Consider the following 26,948-nt stretch of genomic DNA (forward strand, 5'->3'; position numbering starts at 1 on the left):
TGCGTCATTCATTTAATCTCCGGAGACATGAGCCATACATTTTCACCAACAAGAATACCGTTTGACGAAGATTTGTCAATAACAAAAACAGTTGTCATGGGGAACGTGGAAGGAAATCATTACATCGGCCTCCGATTGCATGAAGGAATCCCATTACCTCCATTGTGGAGGGAATTTGGTTGTGACGATGAACTTCCCTTGACTTGGTGCAATCCATTTGAGAAAATGATTGAATTATGGAAGGCCATAATGTTGTCTATGCCGAAGCAATTCATAGTTATGACCGATGATGAATAGGATACTTAAATGTTTTCAAGTCTTGGTGAAATACATTTTATATTTTGTATTTTGATATTTTGACTAAATTTGATATGATTAAAAGTGACAATATCATATCTAGTTGATTCACGTTATGAATGAAGTATTTTGTTTAATTAATATATATCAAATCCAAGTATGTTGAGCTAGTATCCATATGAGGTAAGGTTTCAGGGTTATGTACGGTTAGTAACTAGATTCAATCACCAACCGTAACTAGCTTCAGAAACAAATTTTAACTGCCATTGTCATTTGCGGTTGGTCTCGATAATACCGCTACCAACCGTAACTGACCCTGACACCAAATACAAAGCAATTATAAGTAATTTAAAATCATTAAACCATGTTCATTACTAAAGCAACACTACAACCATTAGACCATTACACATATAAATGACATTACAACTCATTCATTCATGCGACTTTAAAGGATACTAATGACCGGGTCTACGAGTGCGATAGAAGTCTTTAAGGATGTTGAAATGAGGTAAGTATTGAAAATTCGACCTTTTCCGTCGTCTCCATTCTTGAATAGAGCTCTCTAAAACTTCAGCGTTAGTTTCACCCCTTCATCATATTTGACCCATGATACGAACTAATGTCATAAATTCTTGAACGTTATCCCGAATAGTTCCATATCGAACATACAACATAATTCCATCGCGGTGATTAGGGTTACCTGTTTCGGAACAAAAATTTTCTAAAAGAGTTCTCAAATAACTTGTACTCAAAAAACCACATCGACGTCGTTCTTCTCCTCTTTTTGGATAACATAGAACAAAGTTGCGGCAAATACATAAATCTTCTTCCAAAGTGAATTCAGGGTTTGGAGCCATAATCTAGTTTAAGGTAAGAGATGATTCATGTGGAGGTGTAACTTCTAGCAAGGAGGATAAGCATATATATATATAAAAAAAAAAATCTTCAATAACGGATCTATTTTTTGAAAATGAAGTTGTTGAAGGTTTCAACGGCTATATTTTCAAATTGCACAAGGACATGCCAGTGCAAACAATTTTATTTTATTTTTGTGGGAAAAGCAGAGTTACGGCTGGTAATTATAATCAACAAATGAACCGTAACTCTGGAGAAATTTGAATTCCAGAGTTACGGTTGTAAACTCTTTAGAAGTTACAAACCGTAACTCTGAAGAAAACTGAATTCCAGAGTTACGGTTGATTACCCGCGTAGGTTACAAACCGTAACTCTGCCAAAAAGAAAAAATACAGAGTTACGGTTGGTTACATAAATACTTACAAACCGTAATTCGTGAGATCCTAAAACTATAAGTTCCAGGGTTTTTTACAGTTGGTTAAGGTGAAAGAGTTACGAACGTAACTTAAGATACGGTTGGTCTCGATAATTAGTTACGATCCGTAACTAAAGTTTGTGAAAAATATTGGTTTCAGTGTTATTTACGGTTCGTAACAAAAATTAGTTACCAACTGTAATTGGCTCCGTAACTTAAAATTGTTAAACAAAAACTGTCACAAACAAACACATATCCATAACTTCAAATTCATAGATAATATCCATAACTTCAAATCCATAACTAACACAAATAAGTTCATAAACTAAATTCCATAAGCTAATATCTATAACTAACACACAACTATTAGTTTGTCATAATATCCATAAGTTGAAATTCATAACTAACCACACACAACTAAGATAAATCCATAACTAAGCAAGGCGGCCACCACGACCCTTTTTGTTGGTGCTACCACCACCACGAGTTTTAGGACCATCACGACGACCACCACGACTACCGCGACCGTGACCACGACCACCTCTTTGGCTAGTGCCCACACCGTGCACCTCCTCTTCATCATTTGTCTCTTTGCTGCTAGGTGAAGGTTGACGACGACTACTACTCGCACCTCCAAGAGAGTTTCTACTCCTCTTTAAGCCTCTTTCTTCCATGACCAACTCCTCATACAATTCTGCCATGTTTGGATTATGCATGTTCCTTATTCGCTCTTTCAAGATCTTTTGTTGAGGAACTTTAATCACACCATTACGACGGATGCATGAAGTCATGCTATTTGCCAAATCTTGTCCTCGCTCTTTCTATTCACATATCAAAAAGAGTGTTAAGAGATTATTTCATAATAATCATTAATCTTCAAATACAAAGTCATGAGGATAACAAAATTACGTACCGACATGAAATATAACTTCTTCCAAGTCAAACCAAATAGACCTTTTTTCTCTTTAGTCTCGTCGACCGCCGTCCTTTGAGCAATAACCTCTTGAATATATGGATGGGCCTCCGGATCATTATTGATCACATATGGATGACAAAAATGAGAATACCAAGACATGTAATTAGCAGCGGCTTCTTTCGTGTTGTTACAAGGAATTGCCTCTCTCGCTGCGAGTTGGTATGTTTCTTGATGGCGGTTGTTCCAAACATCAACCATTGGAGTTGGGCTATAGATGAGTACAATGGTGGGGCCTTTTGTCTCGGATCCTTGATTGTATAATTTGAAGTTTTCCTTGATAACCCTTTGTTCAATATGACTAATTTGGCGTAGAGTTCGACGAGGATTGGTCATAACGTAACCTGTGGGATGATACAATGGTTCGTTGTATCCTGGGTCTTTGTGAACCTACGAACATCAACTCCATTTTAAATCCTCAAATAAGGGTCAAAGATAACATCTTCATCAGTGAAAGCATCTATTTTCTCCCTCATGTTAATGAGCTTCTCCTCTTTGTTCCTTAGTTGTCTGCCAGTGAACTTGAACTTCTTTCCGGTAGGGCCATAATCATGTTCTTCCCATTCAGTAGGAGGTCTTAGGCTCGGAAAGTGGTCATAAACCCATGCCTAAAAAATAAATTAAGTATAAACAATTGGCACATGACTAAAAATATAACAAACTAAGAAAAATGTAACCAAACTTACCATTAGAAGCGCAACATTCCCGGCAATTTCATTAGCTCCAACCCTAGAGGCCTTTCTTAGGCTGTCAAGTAAATATGCAAGGGTTGCAGTGTCCCACGAATACTTTTTGATGTTGTCCAAATTCTTCAACAGTTGTAGGTAATGAACATTCACCCTATTTCCCGAGTTATCGGGAAAGAATACGGTCCCAAGAGAATACAACAAATACGTTGTGGCTGTACGCCAAACACTTGTTTCATCCATCACCTCACCTTCCATTTCCTTTTGTTGTTCCTTCAAACTTGGTCCTCAAATTCTTCAACAATAGATTTTTGATGATTTTTGGTTTATGTGGTTCAGCAGGGTCATAACCACCAGCCAACTGAAACTCCATCTCAGTTTCATCTTTCTCCCACCCCACTGTTTCTTGAACAAGGATGTAAAGGTCATTCCAAGACATGTTGTTGTCGAAACCTTCAAACACAGATCGTCATTCAACTTCAAGGTCAGTAATTTGCTTCACATCGTCTGGTGTTATTGTCATCTCTCCAAATGGAAGATGAAACGTATCGGTTTCAATCCAATATTGTTCCCTGAAGGCAGAGACCACAACACTATCATACTCCGATTGCAAATGAAGAATTTCAGGCCATAGTCCTGTACTAGCCACTAGATTGTGAACCGAAGCACATTCTTGACTTAATGACCAATGTTTAGCCCTTTGACGCTTCCAAAATTTTATGCATCTTGCGTGGTCCTAAGAAAAAAATATACAAAAAAATATAAGCATATTATGGTGAACTGAAATAAACAAACAAAATGTATCAAAATAGTGAATGTTTTAAGAAAAGTAACAAAAAGCATACCCTTGTCTGACAGACTTTTGCGGACCAGAAACCGGTATAACCAAATAAGATTGAAAACTTATCTGGGGCCTCACTCCAAGGTATTTTATTCTTCTTCGGTGGCAACAACAATTCTTTGCCTTTAGGAATATGCATCCCTTTCGGTGCGGGCTCCTTTCTCGGCTTCTTTTCTTTATTTTTCCTTGGAGGTGCAGCTACAACTACCTCTTTTCCCTTGGTATTTTCTCCCTCTTCATCATTTTCTTCCTCTTCATTTTCTTCGTCATTTTCTTCATCCTCCTCCTCTTCATCATTTGCTTCCTCTTCCTCCTCTTCATCATTTGATTCCTCTTCCTCCTCTCCATCATCATCGATTTCTTTAGACTCTTCTTCATCTTCATCATAATTAGTTTCTTCCTCTACAACAATTTCATTTTCGTTGCCTTCACGGTTAGTTTCGATTTCGACCTCTTCTTGATCATTATGTTCCACTCCTTCTAACTCAACTCCAGATTCAGCCACATGTTGTTCTCTCAACTTGATTTCAAACTTATTCTTCTTCTCATTCTCGTGGATACCTCTATTATCCACCCCTAAATGCTTTTCACCGCGAGGGGTGGGCGTATGATCAATCGGGGCTAAGTCATTTTCTCTCTTGTTCTTCACCCTATCAGGTTTCCTACACAAGCATTACAATTGATTGATTTACTAAGCGTAGAACAAATAATATAGAAAACAAAAAACAAAAAAAATTGGTGAGCATGCATAGTTACGGTTTGTAACTAATGAACAGAGATCAACCGTAGCAAACATACGGTTGGTAATTAATGGATTGAGACCAACTGTAAATAACCTACGGTTGGTAACTAATGAATCGGGATCAACCGTAGCTAACCTACGATTGGTATTTGATCTTACTTTTACAACCGTAAGTTTTCTTTGGGCAAATTACTAAGTTACAGGATGTTCTACGGTTGGTAAGGTTATTTGAGTTATAAGTCGTAACTCAAATACGATTGATAACAGTGATGCAATTACAAACTGTAAAAAAAAATGAAAGTTACAGGACAAATTACGGTTTGTAACTGAAGTAACGAAACCATCTGTAAGCTACTTACGGTTGCAAAAAAGAAAACGTAACTGAATATTTTTTCTCAAAATCAAGAACTTACGGTTCGTATTTCAGTTAGAACGAACCGTAGCATCAACCAAATCAATAGTTACGGTTTCAATTGGAGTTATTACCAACCGTAACTCACATGCAACACAGAAATTTCAGTTTCAATTTTGATCCAAAACCCTAATTTTTGATACAAAACTAACTTAAATTAAACACAATAGACTAAACCCTAACTGGGTTTTTCGAAACATACCTCAAATAAGTCATTGCGCTTGATTTTGACGGTTGAGGAGTTTCAAATTGATGTTCTTGACCTAATGGAGGATTTGGTTCATTGGAACGACTACAATCTTCGTCAACCTTCTTCTTCGGCATCTCTAATATAGTTTTCAATCAACGATTATCAATTTTTCAAATCGCGGATTAATCGAAGAGGACAATGAAAAATCAGTTTTAATGGTGGAGAGGTGGAGAAGAGAAGATGAAGTTGAAAAAAAAACTGTTTTGATTTTCAGTTTCTATTAGGTTAAAAATAGGGGAGGACAATTCAGTATTTTCAACCAAAAAAGCAAGGATAAATTAGTCCATTCAAGGTGAAAAGGGTAATCTAGTCAATTTACAACCCATATAAGACACCTCCTAACCAATAAAAGGGACCCCTAACCAATAAAAGGGACATTGTTATCACACTTACCGTCCCTCTAATGGAACTTGCCGCCCCTGTAACAGGATAAAGGATCTCTCTCATATGAGATCATAAAGTTATTGAGCATTTACCTTACATGTCGGTTGACATCATTACGTTAACTTAAAAGTTCTAGTTCTAAAAAACAAGACCGTTGGGCACGCGCGAATACGCGTGCTAGAACCATTTTATATCAACGACAAAACAACATTTCATTAAAAAAATCCAGTTTCTAAGGATTAGTTTAATCAAAAAATTAAACCAAATCACATTTATTAAAATATACAAAAATTTCTAATTTACCCCCGTTTTTTTCACGGCAACAAAAACAAAATCCAAATTCTACATGATCAATTTAATCAAAATCTTCCGACAGATCATCCATGCACAGATAAAAGTAATAGCTTTACCCCTCTTTTCTTCTTTCAAGCTTTTTATCAAATACACGATAGTATTTTGTTCTTGTCCAATCCAAAACCGGTACGATCATTGGATCATCTAAATCCAGAAATCAGAATAGCAAGTATCCTTTCCAAAAATATAAAAGAAACCAAGATTCATAAAACTGAACCTTTCAATTCTTCAGCAGCAGCTGTATTCACAGACATAGTAAAATCTCATAGAATGACGAAGGATTTAATATATTTGTTAAGAGTTGAGCTCCAAAAATGATAGCGTCTAGAAGCTTGTAAAACTAGATTGATGGTATACTTGATTGTGTTCCACTAAACCTCCACCCGACCATCTTAATTGTTTGATTTTGAAAATGAATGAAAGAAAAAATCACATGAGAAGATGGAAGAAGAATGAGAGCAGTCCCGTTAAATGTTGCTATGATCTCTTCTAGAGATTGTTGTTTGATTATATGGAACTATAGATTCTTCTAGAATGTTATAGCATAGCATTTCCTCTCTGGATTCTTCCACATTATGCACTTCTCCTATTTAATGTTCCTTTTTCATCAACATTTAAAGTTATAACTCCAATTACGAAATGACCCTTGATACGCTATAACTATTGCCCTTTCAAGAAAATGAAGCGAGGGCTAATTTGGAAAGCCAAAATTTGCAGTTTCAAACACTGTTGCTAAGTAGACTTCTCTTTATATAATAGATTGATTCATTGAATATAAATGGCATATGCATCGTTAAAATGTAAGTGTACGATAATAATGTTTAACTGAAACTGGTTCGTCTAGTCTGCAAACTACTAGTAAATAAATGCATCTTCTAAGTGGCGTTTTGGTCTCTGTAATAGTGTAGTTTTTTCAGTAAAGATTTGTTGCTTAACCAAGAGGAATATGTTGGCTTTTATAGTTCACACACCAAATCAGGCTACTGATGAAGGAAAGGTTGGATGGCACATGGCTGTTGACTTTTTTTTTTCTTGAAGCTGAAAGGATGAAATTGATTAAGAATGAGTTGTTACAATGTTTGCCTCTTCCTGCACTTTGGCAGACATTTTTTGGGGAGGGCCTAGTAACCAAACACTACTCAAACACTCTATTCTAGCTATTTTGGATAAAGAATCCGCTACCTTATTCCATTCTTTGTACACATGAACACAGTGTCAAGACTTAAACCTTATAAAGGAGTTTTTAATATCAAGAATTAAATTGCGAAGTCTCCAATCGATGTTGAAGCTTTTATTATTGACTGCATCCACTATAATCTTAGAGTCCATCTCGAACACAGCCTGCTACATATTCCTTTCCTCTGCCCATTTTGTTGCTTCCCATAGAGCTATGCTTTCAGCGTGTTCCGCACTTGACAGATTCCTTAAGTAGATGCATTTTGATCCCCAGTGTGTCCCTGCAAAATCACGAACTATTAGGCCAACACCACCTGAATGATTAGAATGCAAATAAGATCCATCAACATTAATTTTAAGGGTTCCTCTTTGAGAGGGAGACCAGTGCAGGTTTCTTCTTGATTGCACAGTAGGAACATTGCCTAATAATACTGGTGACAAAGTTTCATGTTCCTCAATCTCTTTCTTGCATCTATGGATCACAGACTTTGGAGAAACTTGAGCATTGTTAAAGGCTTTCTCACATCTGGCAGACCAGATACACCAAGCAGTAATGCAGATTCTGCATATTTGCTTCTCATCATACTGGAGAGTAAGAATTTTATCAAACTAGTCACATAACCAATCCTTCAAGGAGATATCTTGAGGTGTATGAATGCCCAAAACTGCAAACCAAATTAATTTAGAGAAAGAACATCTCAGAATGCTATGTGAAGCTGTTTCCAGTTCTTGTGCACAGAAAGGACATGAAAAATCTCCATCCTGGATGATATTTTGAAGCTTATCTCTTGTGGAAGTATATTATGAAGACATTTCCATGTAAACTGTTTTATTCTTGGTAGAATTTTTAGTTTCCAAAGCTTCTTATAGATACCTTGCATTCTTGGCCCTACAGATTCATTAGAGATTTTATCCTCTATCATTTTCCTGTAGGCTGATTTCACAGTGAAGTTTCCATTTTTTTCCAACAACCAAACCAGCTTATCTTTGAAGTTAATATGAATAGAAATTTTCTGGATGAGTCTGGCAGTAGTATCATCAAAGAGACTGTGAATAAGATTCCAGTTCCAACCACCTGAAATAGAATCAAAAAGTTGATGGACAAAGACGTAAGCTTGTATATTAGTTGCTCTAGCTTTTGGACTTGGTGGATTATCCAGTTCTTCAATCCATCTGTCTTTCCAGATCATTATTCTCTGACCATTACCAACAGCTAAATTTTTTAATAAAGTGTAGTTCAGAGCTAAGTTTAGATTTATTTATTTATTTATTTATTTTGACACAAAAAGGGCAAAGTTTACTGAAAATCAGACTGCACCACAAAGGATGTGAAGCATCTGCAAAGAAAATAAACATAGGGAATTAACACAAGCTGGTTGCAATACTGTGGCATGCCAATTTCTGATAACCATATCAAGACCATTATAGCAATCATTTTACAGCATCAATGAGAACCATATCAAGAGAAAATACATAGAGAAAATCAAAACAAGCTGGTTACAAAATTACGGCGTGCCAAATACTGAGAACCATATCAAGAGGAATGTTCTCGAAATTTTTGAACTAAAAGACCAATTATAAAACAAGCATTTTACAACATCAATAAGCCTGCCAGTAGTTCTATATTTGCCCTGAAAAGTTCTTATATCTCTCTCCATCCAAATGGTCCACCAGATTGCAGATTGAGGCAAGTCCCACAACTTCCACTTTTTTTCTTTTACATTTCTTGTTTCTCCATTCTCACAAAGAAGCTCTGATATATATAGATTTTCTGTTTTTCCCATCGCTTAACATCAGATACCTACTTCTATCTGAACTGAACACCAGGTACCTATATCTATCCAAACTGAACTATCATTGCTGCTCTGTTTTAGGGATAGGAAGGTTGGTGTCGAGCATAAAGGAAAGATCGTGCATCTGTGACATCAATGACTCAACTACATTGGAGTTTGCAGTATTTGCTGAAAATCCAGTCCCATCTTCACTAGTTTGAACACCCGCAAGCTCAAGCCTTCATGAGCACATAACAGGAGGGTGACATTAAGAAAAAAAAACTACCAGAAAAAGGCATGAAGCACAAGATTTATCTAAAATGTAAGACAAATTAAGCAATCCTACATAAAACATGCATCCCGCACATAGAAAGGGTGGCACAAATACCATTCACAAAAGCCCCCCATAAAATAACATGTCAGTCTATTTTGAAGAAAACACTCAGAATGGTCAGACAATAGTCACCGAAGGGTGAATTTAGAGCTTCCCATACACTCCAAACTCATTCAAAAGCATATACTGCTTAGAAGAAACTTAAAAGAGATGCGTAGTCTCTTAGTTTGGAAAGCAGAAATGGACTCGCATTTGTTCTACTCAAAATAAAACAACAAGGCGAAAGTATTGTCAGCAGATGTTATTTTTCAGATAAATATGTAAGCTAGATAAACGCAAATAAAAAAAGTAATGTAAACCAGCCAGCATTCATGTGAAATTTGTATAGATATCAAGTTTATAACATCAAAGACCAGAACTAAATTATTAAAAGTGTACTAAGCGTCATTGGGTAAGTACCTGTTAGAGGTGGAATTTTCATGCATATTTTCATTTGTAGAAACGTTGTCACTCCCGGACACTGCTGAGAAGAGGTCCATTTGCTGCACATGGGTACCTAGGCTCTCCATATTGACATCTGAAGCTTGTTTGTCCGAAGATGCAGGTTTTTCACTTGTTTGTGCATTTTCAGAGCTTGCAAAATCTTGCCAGGGATTAAAAGGATCATCTTTTGAGTTGGCATTCTCACTGTTGAATGTTTTACTATTTTTACTTGGCCATAGATCGTCTTCCATCCAGCTACTGCTTGTGCTGGAAGGATCATTTGAGTCACCCTTCAGCTCTCCAACTGGTGCAGGAGGAAATAAATCAGATTTCATTGTCACATCACTGTCTACAGTGCGGTTCTGATACTTTACATCTGGGTGAGGCACAAAGGAGTCGTGATATTTAGAGTCCCCATGAAAAGTTCCAGAACTTGCAGACTGGAAGCCAGCATCCCAACCAGAAAATTTTTCACCACCAGCCCCCTCATTTGGACCTGCCCCAACTGTATAAGCCTGGGTATTCTCAAACAAATTAGGACTTTCCTGAGCAGTAGCAGCCTCCTTCGTTGTTCCAGTGAAATAGTTGTCCAAATCCACTCCTGCCAAGTTCAGAGAACTATTACTCTGAAATGATGCCTTATTATTGGTTACAGTTTCGGGTTTCCCCTGATCAGTAGGCCACTTTAGTTCTAAATCAAATAGATCAGATAAGATCAAATCATCCTTAGGTGCATCCTTTCCTTTACTTGAACCACTATCTTCTAATCCAACAGCCTCCTGCAATATGTTTTCCAATTAACAATAGGTATATCTGAACTCAATCATTCAGAAAAATTAAGAGCCCTGACTTGTAAGAAAGCCTTCATCCCAACGATACGTGTTTATTATCACCACCAAAACGACTATACATTCATCCAGCCATAGAAAACTTGGCCAAGAAAAGAATATCCATCATCAGAAACAGAAACCACATCATTCCAAAACTTTTTGCACACACAAAGCTTCAATCTAAAATTTTAAAAATGTAACTTCTTTTTCTTAGGAGTAATAAAGATAGCAAGGAGATCACACTACCAAAAGACCTTCAACTGGATCATCCCATGTGGGCCTGATATGGTGCAAAAGGTGGTTATATAAAAAGTTCATCAAATCCGCATAGTTATGAACAAACTGACACATTTTTCAGACGTTTAGCTGGTGATACTGTGGTGCTCCTTCTAACTAGTCAATGAGTTTTCGTAAGATTATGTTCACATTTCCGAGTTCACGTTCAAATTTATATATTACTACTCTAGTTGCTTAATTTATGATTCTGTATACAACAATTTAGTTGTATATGAGCTTGTTTTGGGCAGATCATATCTACAAGGCCTAGTTTAAATTCAACTCCATATACAATCAACAAAAACTGACTCTGTTTTCCTATTTTATTTTATTTCCGTTTCCATTATGCTTGATTAGGATACACATTCTAATTTACCCATAAAAAGCATAAACCAAATTGTGTAGAATCAATAATCGAAGGAAAGGTGGTGTATATGTATGTGGGTCAAAGAGCAGCCGAGACCGTCTGGAATTTTGGACGGCAGAGATTATGCCTTGGCCCAAATATCAATCTTTAGCCTAACCACTTAACCAGCCCGTGCACTGCCCAGATATATCTAACCTTAACCTAACCACTCATAATCACGCTGTAAATCCTGACTAACCATAAAACCCCTTAATCACAAAAAGGTTGAGATTCTTTGTCACAATTGTATGGCTCTGATTAAGCCTCGACCCAGTTAACCCTAACTGTAAGCTATGTAGCCAACTACATATAGGCTAACCTCAGCTCTCGCAAATTGATCACGGCCCCTTGAAGAATTTTCTTACTTAAAGGGCCCATGTATATCTACATGCACATTTTGGAAAAATAATTTTCCGGCACATTTGTTTTCAACCTTTCATCGAATCTAGCTGTGCCTCATGGTTACCTCTCCAACACCTAACGTCAGCTGCGCCTCCCATTAACATAAAGTTAGTTTTTCTTGCTGCTTAATACTACGAATCATAATTATTCTTTGAGCTGATTGTCCTGTATCCATTAATCTCTCTTTCACAAATGAGCTGGAAGAATACAATTGGATTCTAGAGGTAAGTTTGTGGAACTCCTGGCCTTGGGTTCATGTTTTGTTTAGTGATCTATCTTCATGTATTGCAGAATAACTCTTTCGATAGCTTAATTATACAATTTAAATTCCATAAAATTGTACAGCTTCAAAAAAAAAAAATCAATAAAGCTCAGATGATTTCCATTCATGTTCAATCATTTTCACCTCTAAGCACTTTAGATGTTAGCAAAAGTTGGTTTTCAAGTTTCTTAAATTTGTTGATGATTTTCACATTTGGTTGTGAAATAATTCACTCTAATATATAACATCAAACTACAAACCCAAATAATCTAGAATTGGCATGCTTCCAAAGTGACCGATATGTCATTATGTACCCATAGAACAATGAGTGGCAATGGTTTCTATTCCATTCTACTCGGTTTGTTTTTCTGTCATCAATTTATTGTTTTTCATACTTTTCAAATTGAATGCTAATGTGTAAGCCCTAAAAAATATCCAAATTTTTTCACAAGGCTTCTATTTGTAATAGCAAGTTTTGTACATTGCAGAACTAACGTTTGCAGTTAATTCCTCACCCTAATGTTTGCAAATTCTAACCTAATCCACTCTAAGATCACAACGTTATTATTCAAATAAACATAAGAAAGACAAATTATTATGAAAATGTTCGATTCAGAAGATATAACTAAATTAGAGTTTGAATAACACTTACCGAGCCATTCAAGTCGAGAGATTCGAGTAACCATTTATAAGAGTGAGTAGATTTGAAAGAAATTGGATCGGGAGGGATATCTTTCTTCACTTGTACACCACAGAAAGTACAAACAATCGATTGTAGACCTCGAAGAAGTGGTGCTCGGCATTGCTTGCACCGAAGATAAGAAGGTACTGATGGATCGAATTTTTCAAGTATATCACTAAGAGAAGAAGAAGATGATGAAGAGTGGAGATGATCGAAATAAAGTGACGGATCTTGAGGATCGTAAGAAGAAGGAACCCCAGCTTCTTCTCTAAGAGAGATCTGAAGTTGTTTAATCAATGAAATTGGAATTCCTTCTCTTCTTCCTTCTTCAGCAAATGCCATTATTAAATGAGACTAAACCCTAATTTTTGTTCCCACATTCCTTCCTTGATTTGTGATTTGATTTCAGATAGGCTCTCGAGTTTTGTGAAGATGTTATTTTTCTTTTTGTTCAGGCAATCTACACTAATCCGTGTTACTCGACCCGAATAATAAAATAAAACCTTTTAGATCCCGTATTGGCATTGGGTTTAAGGTATGTTCGGGCGGGGTTGTAATCCGCCCCGGTGGTGAGCATGCCACCTAGGACGACCATGAGTGCTGCGGCCATCATAACCCGCCGGCGTGGCTTGACCGCCTCAGCGTCCTTGGTGGGACCAAGGAGAACACTCTTCGGCTCAACCTGTCTCGACGCCGATTGATTAGTTCGGCTTTCCCGTCTCGTTACTCCGCATATCATGAGGTCCGTCTATTATCAGCAATAATCTGTCTCGTTTTTAAGACCGATTGCAATTGTTAGGTCTATTCCAATTTCCCGATGACGCCCCTACCAAATACATCCCGCCTAACCGATGATGTCCAATCCGGAATAGCCGGCCCGGGCATGGCAAGCGGGCGGCTGTTCGATGGGACCGGTCATCCTCAGTTGTCGGCTAGTCGTTTTCATTATCGGGGACAAGCTGATCCGCCAACAAGGAATTGAATGCCCTTGCTTGCAAAATCTATCCCCATAATATTGGAACGACCCATCGTGTTCCCAGCATAATATTGGAACGACCCATGTTGAGCTTGTCGACGTTTGGCTTCACATGTTTCAAAGCGCAAACCAAAAAAACTGATAGCAATAGAGGACGCATGTGGCTTGATAAAACATGCCTCAACGGTGGCTCACAATCATTGCGCAACACTGACGATGTAGCCTGACAGATGGAGCTGCACAATCCGACGATGTAGCGCCAACATAGCCGAGACAAGAAAGCTACTTAGCACATGCAATACTATGCGAAAATGTTGCATATCCTTATTCAGAGTTAGACCAGCTCAAGGAAAGAGTAAAGGATGAAATGCCAAGTCATGGAATGACTTTGGCATCGTCCCAAGCATTGGCCAAGGCTTGGACAATGCATATGCAACAGTGGCGTTGCCAAATGCGCCATTGGTGATTATTGCTCGGGAAAAAGAATGCAAGTGATGCATATGAAGTATGAAGTTAAACTAAGCAAGTCAAAACTCAGATATTTGGGTGTTGGAATCCAAATAAGCTAAGTGCATGATACGAGTGAATGAAGCACAACCATTGTCGGATACTTGGCAAAAGTGCAAGTTGAGTGAAGCACAACCATTGTCGAATACTTGGCAAAGGCCAAGATTGAGTGTTGCACAATCACTGTCGAACATTGGCATGGGCCAAAGTTAGTGCATCACAATGATTGTCGGATTTGAGTTCAAGCTGTCAGTTACGAGTGTGTGTGCATCACACGCATGCCAAAGTGAAAGAGAAAGTTAAAGACGGTTACAAAGTGGCTTTATAACCGATTTAGGGAACTGCCTATGGACATATGGTTGTTCATAGGGCGTGCAACATGGTTGCAAACGGATTGGCCCTGGTTCTTGGCATTATAAATAGCCAGAAAAACTTTGCAAATGGAAGTCTTCAAGTGTTGAGGAACCACATTGCAGTTGAGAGTGTTTTTGTGTTAGACTTAGAGAATTAGCTTGTAAGTCCATTGATTGGACTGATTTTGTAATCTACCCCTTAAGCTAATAAAAGTGAGTTTGTTGGCTTATATGTTTGCCTAGGTATTCTGTTGATTCAAAACTACTCCCCCAATTCTGTGTAGCATAAACATGGCAGGAACCTCTTTGTAGTACCGACTACATTGTTGGTAGAGAAAATCTAAGTTGAAGTTGGTTGTTTGCATAGGTGCAAACTTATAAGGCTGAAATACGAGTGAGTGATAAGAGATCACTGGACCACTGTATTTCCGGGTTACACTTTCACAAAAAATTACTTGGGGCATTTGAAGGTGTGGTAATTCGGGTATCAGAACGCAGATTGCTCTATTTTGGCTTTGTATTTGGAAGATTTTCTCTGTTTTTCTCAAGTTTAGTTGTTGAAATTGTTAGATCGTAATGGCTGGTAAGAATAGTATGATGGATTCCTTAATTGATAGGGTAACAGACTCTTGGAAGACATGATTGGTGATGAGGTGCGCCATCCTAATAATGCCAATTATGATGCTACGGTGATGGCTCGCATTCAAGCATTGGACACTTATGTTGCTGATATGCTTGAGGCAAGCCAGAATGCAACTAAGAAGCACGCTGATTTGGAAGGCCAAATCGCTGCTGTTAAGAACATTTTCACAGATTCCTTGAAAGAGCTAACTGATGAGTTAGGCGTCTTAAGGAGAATGGTGAGTATGATTGCTTCGAATCAAGCTACTGCAGGTGGTAGTGTTAAGACCATGTTCACAGATTCCTTGAAAGAGCTAACTGATGAGTTAGGATTCTTAAGGAGAATGGTGAGTATGATTGCTTCAAATCAAGCTACTGCGGGTGGTAGTGGCAGTGACTTTATGAAGATTAAAGTCCCAGAACCCCAGGGCGTTTTCTGGCGCAAGAGATGCGCAGGCATTAGAGAATTTCATGTGGGACATGGACCAATACTCCAAGGACGCCAGAACCCCGGAAGAGCAAAAGGTCACTGTCGTTAGCATGTACCTGGAAGGTGATGTGAAATTGTGGTGGAGGACTAGAACTTATGATGACCTTACTGCTGGTCATCCAGGCATCATGACATGGGATGTCATGAAATAAGAATTGAAGGGTCAATTCTTACCAAGCAATTAATGCGGCTTGGTTAGCCAAAGAGAACTTGCGTAAGCTGTGGCATACCAGTACACCACGAGAATACGTGAAAGAGTTTTCGTCTCTGATGCTAGATATTTACAACATGTCAGAGGAAGATAAGTTGTTTAGTTTTACATCTGGTTTGCAACCATGGCTCAGGCCAAAGTAAGAAGGCAGGGTGCCAAAGACCTACCTTCGGACATTGCAATCATGGACAACCTTGCTGATTTTAGGTCAGTCAATACCTCAACTGATGCTAATAGGAAAGGAAATGATAAGAAAGGCCAGAAGAAGAAGAAGGATGATGGAAGTAGGAAAAGTTCTGAGGATAATTAAGGAAAATAACTATCAAAGGGATGATAGTTAGGCCATGAAGAACAAAGTTGGTGGTTGTTTCCTATGCAAGGGTCCTTACCTTGCGCGTGATTTTCCTATGAGAGAAAAATTGTCCGCAATAGTCACTAAGGGTAGTGGCGAGAAAGAAGAAACTGATGAAGTGGGGTATGTTAATCATATTCAACTATGCAACATAGTAGCACAAAAGGAAGCAACACAACATGGGCTGAATGGTGATGGCATGGTTTATGTGAAAGTTGGCATTCACAATCATCGACTCTGGGCATGAGCAATACAGGTGCTTCTCACACTGTTATGAGCTTGTCGATGGCAGAGTACTTGGGTTTGGAACTATATCAAGTTGATCACTGCTTGAAGACGGTGAATGATGTATCCAAACCAATCAAGGGGATGACAGTAGCGAATCTTGAATTTGGAGAGTGGCGTGGCCAAGTCAGTATAATGGTGATGCATCTTAATGATTTTGAGATAATCCTTGGTAACAACTTTTTCAAGACAGCAGATGCAACAATGATGCCTCACCTTGGAGGGAATTTCATACAAAGATCAAGTGCACATTGTTTCGTGAAAGTTGTAAGGGATGTCAGTCCATATTACATGAGGCGCGAAAAAGGCAGGGCAAGTGAGTTTGCGCCTGTAAAGTCGTTCGAAGAAAGCTTAGCTGAGATTCATGAGGAATTCAGATATCTTACATATCTTATCATCCCTTGCTCGCTGTGACTGATAGAAGTATGAAGCAGGGGCCTTGCATTTCTGTTTGCAAGTGCCTGAACATGCTAGGTTGCTGAAGTATGGAGGCTTTGGCATATATCTGTGTGTGTTTTCTGTTTGAAGTTTAAGCTGTGTGTTGCTGATCATATGATCTTAGAAGATATCACGCTTTTGTTGGTGTATTTGCTTTGGTTGTTAGTTTGATTTCAATAAGGCTGTGTGTTGGCCAGTGGTGTAAATGGGAAGAAGTCCCTATGTTTCTTATGTAAGGCTAGTGTAATGAATGAAGGTGGTGTTTAAGCAAAAACCTTGTCTCTTTTTGCTTAATTTAAAGCTAGTTCATTGGGGAAGCACTACAAGTATACTTAGCCAAAGTATACAATAAAAAACGCTGAAATCAAGGCCAAGAAAGAATTGAAGTTGGTGGCATAGGCGAGTTTGTTGTTGGGAGAGTTACGTAGAAGTGCGACAGTATTTGGCAGCGATAGCATGGAGTAACGTAGCAACAATGAAGATGTAAGTCCATAAAGCATTTGAGTTAAGAGTAACTCATAGTTAGGAAGAACATGATGTTGTTTTTCCACTACATTAAAGCGTAGAAGTTTGAAAAAAAACAAGTGAGGCCTTGTTAGTTTCAAAGGCGCGTGAAGAGGAACCTTGTCCAAAGTGACGGTGGGATGTCCCGGGTATCCTAAGTCATGGCTAATGTCATGCATTTCAGTCGAATTTGCACAAGAGTGTTGCAAAATAATTGAAAAACACTTAGTACACATTAAGGCCTATTGAATTGCAAGAGTGCAATGTCAATCGGAATTGGAGGCAGTAAGCTAAGTTATGCATATCCGGATGATATGTTGGATAATTGGCTGTACACTTAGGCACGGAATGGCTTGAAGAAAAATTTGTGCGCTGATGCAAGAGGCATACCGACAGATTGCAATAGCATTTGGGTGTTAAGATGTGAATGAAGAAGAATTTAAGCATAGTCGACGATGCGACAGTGAAGCTGGATTTCATAGGCTTAACGACAAGGCAAACAAACTATGTGGTGGCGTAAAGTACTGGGCCTATAAGTTTTGGCAAGGTTTAAGGCCAAACAAAGTTGCTGATTTCTGAAATTGGCTCAGATGCGTACAAGGCCAAGAAAGTTCAGCGCAGCCTGAACTGACGTTGCATTCAACGAAGATGTTGAATGGATTGGGTGGGATAGTTCTATAACATGCCTCAATAGTGGCGCATAACCATTGCGCAACACTGAAGATGAAGCCTGGCAGATGAAGCTGCACAGTCCGACGATGTAGCGCCAACATGACTGAGACAAGAAATGCTACTTAGCTCATGCAATACTATGCGATAGTGTTTCATATCCTTATTCAGAGTTAGCCCAGCTCAAGAAAAGAGTAAAGGATGAAATGCAAAGTCATGGTATGACTTTGGCATCGTCTCAAGCATTGGCCAAGGCTTGGAAAATGTATATGCAACAATGGCTTTTCCAAATGCGCCATTGGTGATTATTGCTCGGAAAAAGAATGCAAGTGATGCATATGAAGTATGAAGTTGAACTAAAGCAAGTCAAAACTCAATTGGCGTGATATTTAGGTGCTGGCATACAAATAATCTAAGTGCATGATCGGAATTAATGAAGCGCAACCATTATCGAATACTTGGCAGAGGCCAAGATTGAGTGTCGCACAATCATTTTCAAACATTCGCACGGGCTAAAGTTAGTGCATCACAATGATTGTCGGATTTGAGTTCAAGCTGTCTGTTACGAGTGTGTGTGCATCACACGCATGCTAAAGTGAAAGAGCAAGTTAGATCTGGTTATGAAGTGGCTTTATAACCGAGTTTGATATAGCCTAACCGTTCGGGACAAGTGTGGCATCATAGGGCGTCCAACAAAGTTGCATACGAATTCTCCCTAGTTCTTGGCGTTATAAATAGCTAGAAAACCTTTGCAAATGGAAGTCTTCAAGTGTTGAGGAACTACATTGCAGTACATAGAGTTTTTGTGTTAGACTTAGAGAATAAGCTTGTAAGTCCATTGGTTGGACTAATTTTGTAATCTTCCCCTTAAGATAATAAAAGTGAGTTTGTTGGCTTATATGTTTTCCTTCGTATTATGTTGATTCGAAACTACTCCCCCAGTTCTGTGAAGCATAAACATGGCAGGAACCCCTTTGTAGTATAGGCTATATTTTTGGTAGAGAAAATCTAAGTTAAGTCTTCCGTTGCATAACTCAGTGAAGTTGGCTTTTTGCATAGGTGCAAACTTATAAGGCTGAAATACGGGTGGGTGATAAGAGATCACTGTATTGCCGGGTTACACTTTCGCGAAAAATTGATTGGGGCATTTGAAGGCGTGACACTTGACATTGCTAATAAAATTTGATGAAGCCAACTAGTTTCTTCAAGCATACTTGAAGCCTAGTGAGGCCGCATACGGTAAAAATGATCCAATATTTTTTTACCATAATTTTTTTGAATCAAGACTTTAACAGAACCGTCCTCTTTTAATTTTCAAATCAAAACATCATGAATCTTCAGGGGACTACATGCCAATTGAGATATGTATCACTGCCTACAAAATTCTATCAAACTTCCTAACAAATAGAATGAAAAAACACTTGGGGAAACTAATTTCTCCATCCCAATCAATATTCTTATATGATAGGCTAATCTCAGATAACATTATTACCGCCATGAGGTCTTAAAAAAGATAAAAGCAAGAGAGATAATCTTGGGTGAAAATTGATATGTCGAAAGATTTCGACATGGTTGATTAGGCATATCAACCACCTCCATTGCAGTTCTAGTTTATAAAACTCCGGAAGATTTCTTTAAACCCTCCACAAGCATAAGGGAGGGGATCCTTTGTCCCTGCCTATTCCTCGTTGCCATGAAAATTTTCTCTAAATTAATTTTGGCAAATGAATAACAGAAACATATCTATAATGTTAAAATTTTAAGTAATCGTCCACCCATATCCTACCTTTTATTTGCAGACGATTGGATCTTCTTGATGGCTCTGCTAAATAAAAAGCAGTTCACGAAGAAAAATCTCCAGCCTAATTATTACAAAAGTTGATCTTACAACTGTAAAATTCTGTTAAATATTGTTGAAGAATTCAGTAGAGCCTATGGACAGTTATTAAAAAATTATTAGTAAAAAAGTGCAAAAGAGAACCAAAGAATGACGACTAGATTACTAAAAATTTAAGAAAACAAAATATGAAAGATTCCACATAGATCATGGAACATGAAGATGCTTTGGAAAAAAAAAGGAAGGTTTGTTCGTAATGCCACGCAATGGTTTTTTGATTTTCCAGCTTTTATTAATTAGTACAATCATAATACTCCTCCGTATCATATATATATATATAGGCGGAGTAGTAAAATCTCTTCGATTAAGAATTTTTTTTTGATTTTATAAATTTCTATGTTTTTTCCGGTTTTATCCTTAATCATATTCCCAATGTTAGAGACATACACTCAATTGTGATGATTCCCAAGCAAATAAATTTGGATAATAGAAGTAAAAAATGGTTTTGAAATTTGGACTCCGCCTATATAGTGGTACAGGGAAAATGAAAATCCCGCTTATATAATAGGTACGGAGGGAGTAGTAGATAAATCTACTGAGAATCATAAATCTTTAAAAACATTTACTAACCCTATAATCTATTCCAGTGACCTGATAGAAGTACCAAATGAGATTGAGAATTTGTCTAGAGAAAATCATATTGAAAATACTAATAAGAGTTAGCCTCTTCTAATATATATCCTATTTTCAAAAATAAAAATAAATAAAATCATATGTTACATAGAGTTAGGAAAATAAACGTCAGTCTTTTGGTAAAAGCCATCTTCAGGTTTGGGAACTGACTAGAGTATCGAATAGAGAGGTACGTGCAATAACAAGTCAGTTTATTGGGAAATCTAAATGCTTAAAATATCAACTTGTTACATATCAACTGCTTTCAAATATGTGGCTGACCACATTTTCAATGGGACCCACATTAACCGCCTTTGCTCAGCGATAAGGTTAATCTCTATTTGGATTAGCATTAAATGGATTAATGTTTTATCTTTGTATGTACACCTTTCATCATCCATACAGAAAGAGACACGTGGAAGGCATGCAAAATAAGATATCAAAACATGATAGCAAGCATCTCACCAGAAGATGTCACCGGTCATCAGATCTGACGGTCAGGTACAGAGGATCACAGAGGTATGATGGCTCAGAGGAGCACCAGATAATACCCCTTGGGTGTTATCACACCCAATCCCTAGGAAGATCCCAGATCAACGATCGAGAGGAAGTGTGGCTGACACAGATGTGACCAGACAAAGAGACACTTGTCTGACACGAGCAGACATCCATCTACCCGCATTAAATACCAAAGAGGTATACACGTGTCAATCAGCTCGTGGAAGAGGCGAGGATAATCCCTCGTATTCAAGCTCAAACCGCAGCATATGCCGAAGACCTCTGCGTAATAGGCACAAAGCACAAGAAGATAAGATTACAACGGCGCGTCAGAAATGGGACCCACATTCCAACCCTATAAATACCCCTCTCCACTAAGAGAGAAGGGTCGACCAATTAAGAGCAATTATAGGAGAAGATAGGAGAGAGAGAAATAGGAAGAGTAAGTAATCCCACCATTTCCGCAGACCTATGTATACTCTAAAGTCATTCGACTATCTTTGTAACCATTCAATACATAGTGAAACACCAGCCCCGTGGATGTAGGCCTTAGTGCCGAACCACGTAAATCTGTCTTACTTACATTTCAGCACCTTATATTCAGCGTTAAACTTCATATGCTTTACATTTATACTTGATTCTTGGTTTATTCCTTTATACGAACATTATTTATGATAATATTCGACTAGACAATGACAAGCCCGAAGGCTTCGAGTCGATGAATCGATATAATCATCCCCTTTACGCATACGACGTACAATTCTAGAATTAGGATGTATGCGAGTATTGTTTGTGAACACGTGGATGGCTTCGTGATTTATGTGTTCACAATCTGGCGCTAGAAACAGGGACTTTGTCCCGATAAAAGATTTATCTTATCCTGTGATTTTACCTTAAACGCGCATTATGGTTGTGCCCTATTCTGGGTTCAGCGTGCTTTCAAAACCTTTTTTATTCTGAGTTCAGCGTGCTTTCAAAACCTTTTTTATTCTGGGTTCATGGTCTTCATTTTCACAAACACCATTTCAAAGCAGACAAATCCACGGCTATCTATCACAGATTTGCACGTGAGGCGTTTTTCTTTTAAAACTAAGACTTAATAATCCAGATTCATGAGTTCTCGCGACGGATCTGCCTTTTCAAGAGTTTTCTTTTTCAAAAGTAGTCTGAAAACAAGGTCCATGATTGTTTATTAGAGGATTTGTATTGCAAAAACTATACCGATGGAGTCTTTACATTTCTCTTTTATGAAGGCCCCTGGGCAGCTCATTTCCTTCTATTCCAATAATCTTGAGGATACGAATGACACTAACCCGATCCTCGTGGATATCTTTGGTTCTCTTTATTTATTCCCCTATGCAGAAAAATATTAAAAATGGAAAAGATACTAGAGGCAGGAAAAACCAAAGCCTCATCAAAGGAGACACCGAGGATTACCCCTGTCATGACCCGAAGCAAGCAGAAAGGAAACAAAGCTAAAACAGCTACTCAGAGGCAGGATGCTGCGGAAATCACCTCACCTATGAACACTAACTCCATTGCAGCCGTGGCACTCAAAGCAGCAGCCACAAAGAACAACACAACTGTTGCGTCCCTCCAGACTACAGAAGCTAACAAGACTTTCGTTTCAAACAAAATCCATCAACAAAAAGAAGGGGTGGCAGAATCTATGACACATCAGCCCGCACATCCACCAGTCTTCGGAATGCCATCAACCAACGGTCAGAATCAAACCATACCAGTGGTTTTAGTACCGCGGGTGGAAGCTCAACCGAGGGGACCAAACTTGGAGATACCAACAATTGAAGCTGATCCTCGGCCACCCTTAATACACACAGTAGACGAAGGGGGAACTATGGTCGTAGGGGTATAATCCGGAACTCCCAATCAGGGATCAAACCAGTCCCACCGACTGATGGTAGAGCTCGAAGAATTGAAAAAGAGCCAGCAGGTCTACGCAGATGCCGTAGCTCTTTTGGCCAGGGAGAAACAAGACTTGAAAGATAGGATTTCCCAAAGCACGAAGACTAGCCAACAACTGGACGAAGCAAATTCTAAAGCACCAGAGCCTAATCGAGACCGAAGAATCATCCTAGCAAACGCCGCCATGAGAAGCAGTGCATCCGATCCGGAATATGCCGCCGAAGACATAGACTATTATGACAGTGAAGTTCGAAGAAAGAAACGTTCAACTGAGCATGAGAACGTGGGATATTACCGCGCAATGGAGGAGCTGTGTGATGAGATGATGGCTGAGATCAGGCAGTTAAAAGCCAGACAAGGCGGAGAAAGGATTGAAGAGGTGATGAAAGAAGCTAACTCCACGCCCCTAACTCAACGCATGGCAAATACCCCCATTCCGTTAAAGTTCCCTGTCCCAACTTTTGAATGTTATGACAGATCCAGTGATCCCGCGGCACATATCCGGTATTATAATCGTATCTTAGCCCGATGGAGTCAAAACGACGCCGTCCTCTGTAGATATTTCCCATCAAGTCTGAAGGTATCGGCTTTGTCTTGGTTTGACAACCTGACACCTGATTCCATCAACTCCTACGATCAACTCGCAGAGAAATTCTTGAGAACCTACATGTACAACAAAGCTGTCAACACCGGAATGGATAAACGTTTTTCTCTGAAAATTGGTTACAAGGAGAACACGAGGGAATACACCAACAGATGGCACAAAATCTGCCAAGCCATAGGGAATGTGGATCCCGTAGTAAGTATCAACTACTACAAGTGGGGATTAGACCGAATGAGTCCACTATTTGTTGACATCCACGGAAGTGTACCTAAGACATAAGGAGATCTTCGAATAATTATTGAGAAGTACGCTCGTCTTGAAGAAATCCAGCGTGAGAACCCGAGGGCACAAACGCAGAGGTCTCACCGTACCAATTTCACAGAACAAACCAGTGGGGCCAAAAGAAATAGCTCAGTGGAGCGGCCTCACGAAGATAGGAAGGAACGAAGAGATGAACGACGAAAAGACGATCGAAAATTCGAAGATCAGGTTTACACGAAGCTCAATGCTAGCTATGCTCGGATCTTGCGAGAGACCAAAGGAAGGGAAAATTTGGAGTGGCCGTGGTCTAAGGGAAAACAGCTCCCAAGAACCGAGAAGTCTAAATATTACTGTGAGTATCATTGCTTCAATGGACACCAGATCGAGAAATACAAAAACCTCAAAATAATGATCCAAAAATTGATTGATGCTGGCGAACTCAAGCAATACATACGAAAGGAGGTCACCGAGGACAGATCCAAACGAACCAAGCAAGTCCAACTTCCAGAGGGAAACCGCACAATCAACACCATCTCGTGTTCCGAAGCCGCAGGGCCCTCACTTACAGCGCAGATAGGAAAGAGGCTACGGAAGAAATTCGAAGTCCACTGCGAATTATATAAGATTGATGGCGTGGAGGTAGACGAGCACGAAGAGTGGATGGGCGCACCTATCATCTTCGATACTGAATATATCTAAGAAGATATGGAAGATCATAACGATCCCTTGGTCCTCACAATACCAGTGGCCGGATGTAACCTCAAAAAGATCCTCATCGACGGGGGAAGCTCAGTGAACGTTCTATTCTACGACGCCTTCAAACGGATGAAGCTCCATGATGAACAGCTAATGACCTCTTATTACACCATCTACGGGTTCAACGGAGCGCCCACAAAGCCATTGGGAGACATCGTGTTGCAGGTGAACGTCGGGCCCATGAAAGTAGAAACACGATTCAACGTGGTTGACGCCCCATCCCCCTATAACGCCATTATTGGACGAAAGTGGGTACATAAACTCAAGGGAGTGGAAGCAACTTACTACCAATATCTCAGGTTCCCTACACCCGAGGGAGTGATGGAAATCAAGGGAGATCGGGTCTCTGCAAAAGAGTTCCAGACCACTCAGGAGCGTATCAACAACGAACAGGAAGAGCAGCGAAAAACCCAAAGGATCAAAAATAAAGAAGCTGCGAAAGAAAAGGCCATAAACCTGTTCCTCAAGGAAACCACAAGGAAGGGCTTGACAAAGGATGATAATGTCCTTAACACAGAGGCAAGTACTTCAGCAGCCGACGAATGACAGAAACATACCAAATAGCAATTAAAGAACGTCCCAGTCCTTGGGGACCCGAAGCCGGTGTTCACACCAGTGGAGCCCGTAAAAGAAATCAACATAGGAACGGAAGAAAACCCGAAGATGATCAAAGTAGGGACCATAATGGACGAAAAAAGAGAAGATTCCTTAACCAAATTACTTAAAGAATACGCGGATGTATTCGCTTGGAAGTTAGGAGACATGCCAGGGATTGATCCGAAAATAATCCAACACGAGCTGCGCATCAAACCAGGCACGCCACCTTTCAGGCATAAAATAAGAAAAGTTGCACCAGAGTATCATAAGGCAGTAGAAAAAGAACTTCGGAAACTACTAGAAGCAGGCTTCATCAAGGAAGTCAAATACCCTACATGGATCTCCAACATGGTCGTCGTTCCTAAGAAAAATGGAGGGGTTAGGATATTCATCGACTTTACAAACCTCAACAAGGCATGTCCAAAGGACAGCTATCCCCTGCCGAGCATAGATCAACTGGTTGAAGCAGTGGAAGGATACGAAGAGCTGTCATTCATGGAAAGATATTCTGGTTACAACCAAGTAGCCCTGGCAGAAGAAGATCAACTACACACATCATTCTACACCCTGCATGGCCTTTATTGCTACACTAGAATTCCCTTTGGACTTCGAAACGCAGGGGAAACGTACCAAATAATGGTCGATGCTATCTTCAGGCCATGGATTGGTAGTACCCTAGAAGTATACCTTGATGACATGCTCGTCAAAAGTAGGCTGCGCAAAGATCACCACCAGGACCTGAGAGATATTTTCGAAGCAATGAGGAAACATCACATGAAAGTAAATCCAGAAAAATGCACTTTCGGTGTCACCTCAGGGAAATTCCTCGGATATCTGGTAACAAAAAGGGGTATTGAGGTAGACCCCGCGAAGATTCAGGCCATAGTGGAAATGCCATCTCCGAAGAATTTAAAAGAAGTGCAAAAGCTCAATGGGTCCTTAGCAGCCTTGGGCAGATTTATTGCCCGATCCTCGGACAAATCCAAACATTTTTTCAATATTCTCAAAAAAGGGAGTAAGTTTGAATGGACCACAGAATGCGAAGAAGCCTTCCAAAGAATCAAGGAACACCTGGCTTCAATTCCAATCCTGCAGAAGCCTGATCCTGATGAGGTTTTGGCATTGTACATAACAGCAATAGAAGATGCAGTTAGCGCAGTGTTGGTCAAAACCAATACGAAGATAGAACAACCTATCTATTATGTCAGTAAGACCCTCAATTCTGCGGAAAGGAATTACACGAAGATCGAACAACTCATCCTGGCATTGGTATGGGCTACTCAAAAGCTGAGAACCTATTTCCTAACTCACTTCATCCGCGTCCCATGCAAAGCACCACTGGAAGCAGTCCTCAAAAGCGCAGGAAAAGTAGGTAGAATAGCCAAGTGGAACACCCACCTGGACCAATTCAACATCATTCATGAAATTCAACATTCCCAAAAATCCCAAGTTTTGGCGGATTTCTTAGCAGACCTCCCCCTGGACAACGATGAAGAGATTAGGGGAATACCAGAAGCCGACGAGGAAAGCAAGGATCCAGTTTATGTCCTCGAACCCGCGAG

At 39.3% G+C, this 26,948-nt stretch overlaps 1 protein-coding gene across 1 annotated transcript; it reads right to left on the reverse strand.

Moving 5' to 3' along the window:
* Positions 1–8,758: 8,758 nt before the first annotated feature.
* LOC113322473 lies at positions 8,759–13,301 on the reverse strand. The gene is made up of 3 exons (XM_026570561.1): positions 12,803–13,301; positions 9,951–10,753; positions 8,759–9,396 (listed from the first exon to the last, which is right to left on the reverse strand). Exons 1-3 carry the CDS (start codon positions 13,172–13,174, stop codon positions 9,240–9,242), a joined length of 1,332 nt encoding a protein of 443 aa, XP_026426346.1. The 5' UTR covers positions 13,175–13,301; the 3' UTR covers positions 8,759–9,239.
* Positions 13,302–26,948: the final 13,647 nt, after the last annotated feature.

This window comes from Papaver somniferum, chromosome 11, assembly GCF_003573695.1.
Source record: "Papaver somniferum cultivar HN1 chromosome 11, ASM357369v1, whole genome shotgun sequence".
Classification (NCBI taxonomy): domain Eukaryota; kingdom Viridiplantae; phylum Streptophyta; class Magnoliopsida; order Ranunculales; family Papaveraceae; genus Papaver; species Papaver somniferum.

Coding starts and splice junctions, on each gene's coding strand:
- LOC113322473 (XM_026570561.1), bottom strand. CDS start 13,174: ATGGCATTTGCTGAAGAAGGAAGAAGAGAAGGAATTCCAATTTCATTG. Junction 10,754..12,802: donor CTCTCGACTTGAATGGCTCG/GTAAGTGTTATT, acceptor AACATATTGCAG/GAGGCTGTTGGATTAGAAGA. Junction 9,397..9,950: donor GAAAATTCCACCTCTAACAG/GTACTTACCCAA, acceptor GTGCTCATGAAG/GCTTGAGCTTGCGGGTGTTC.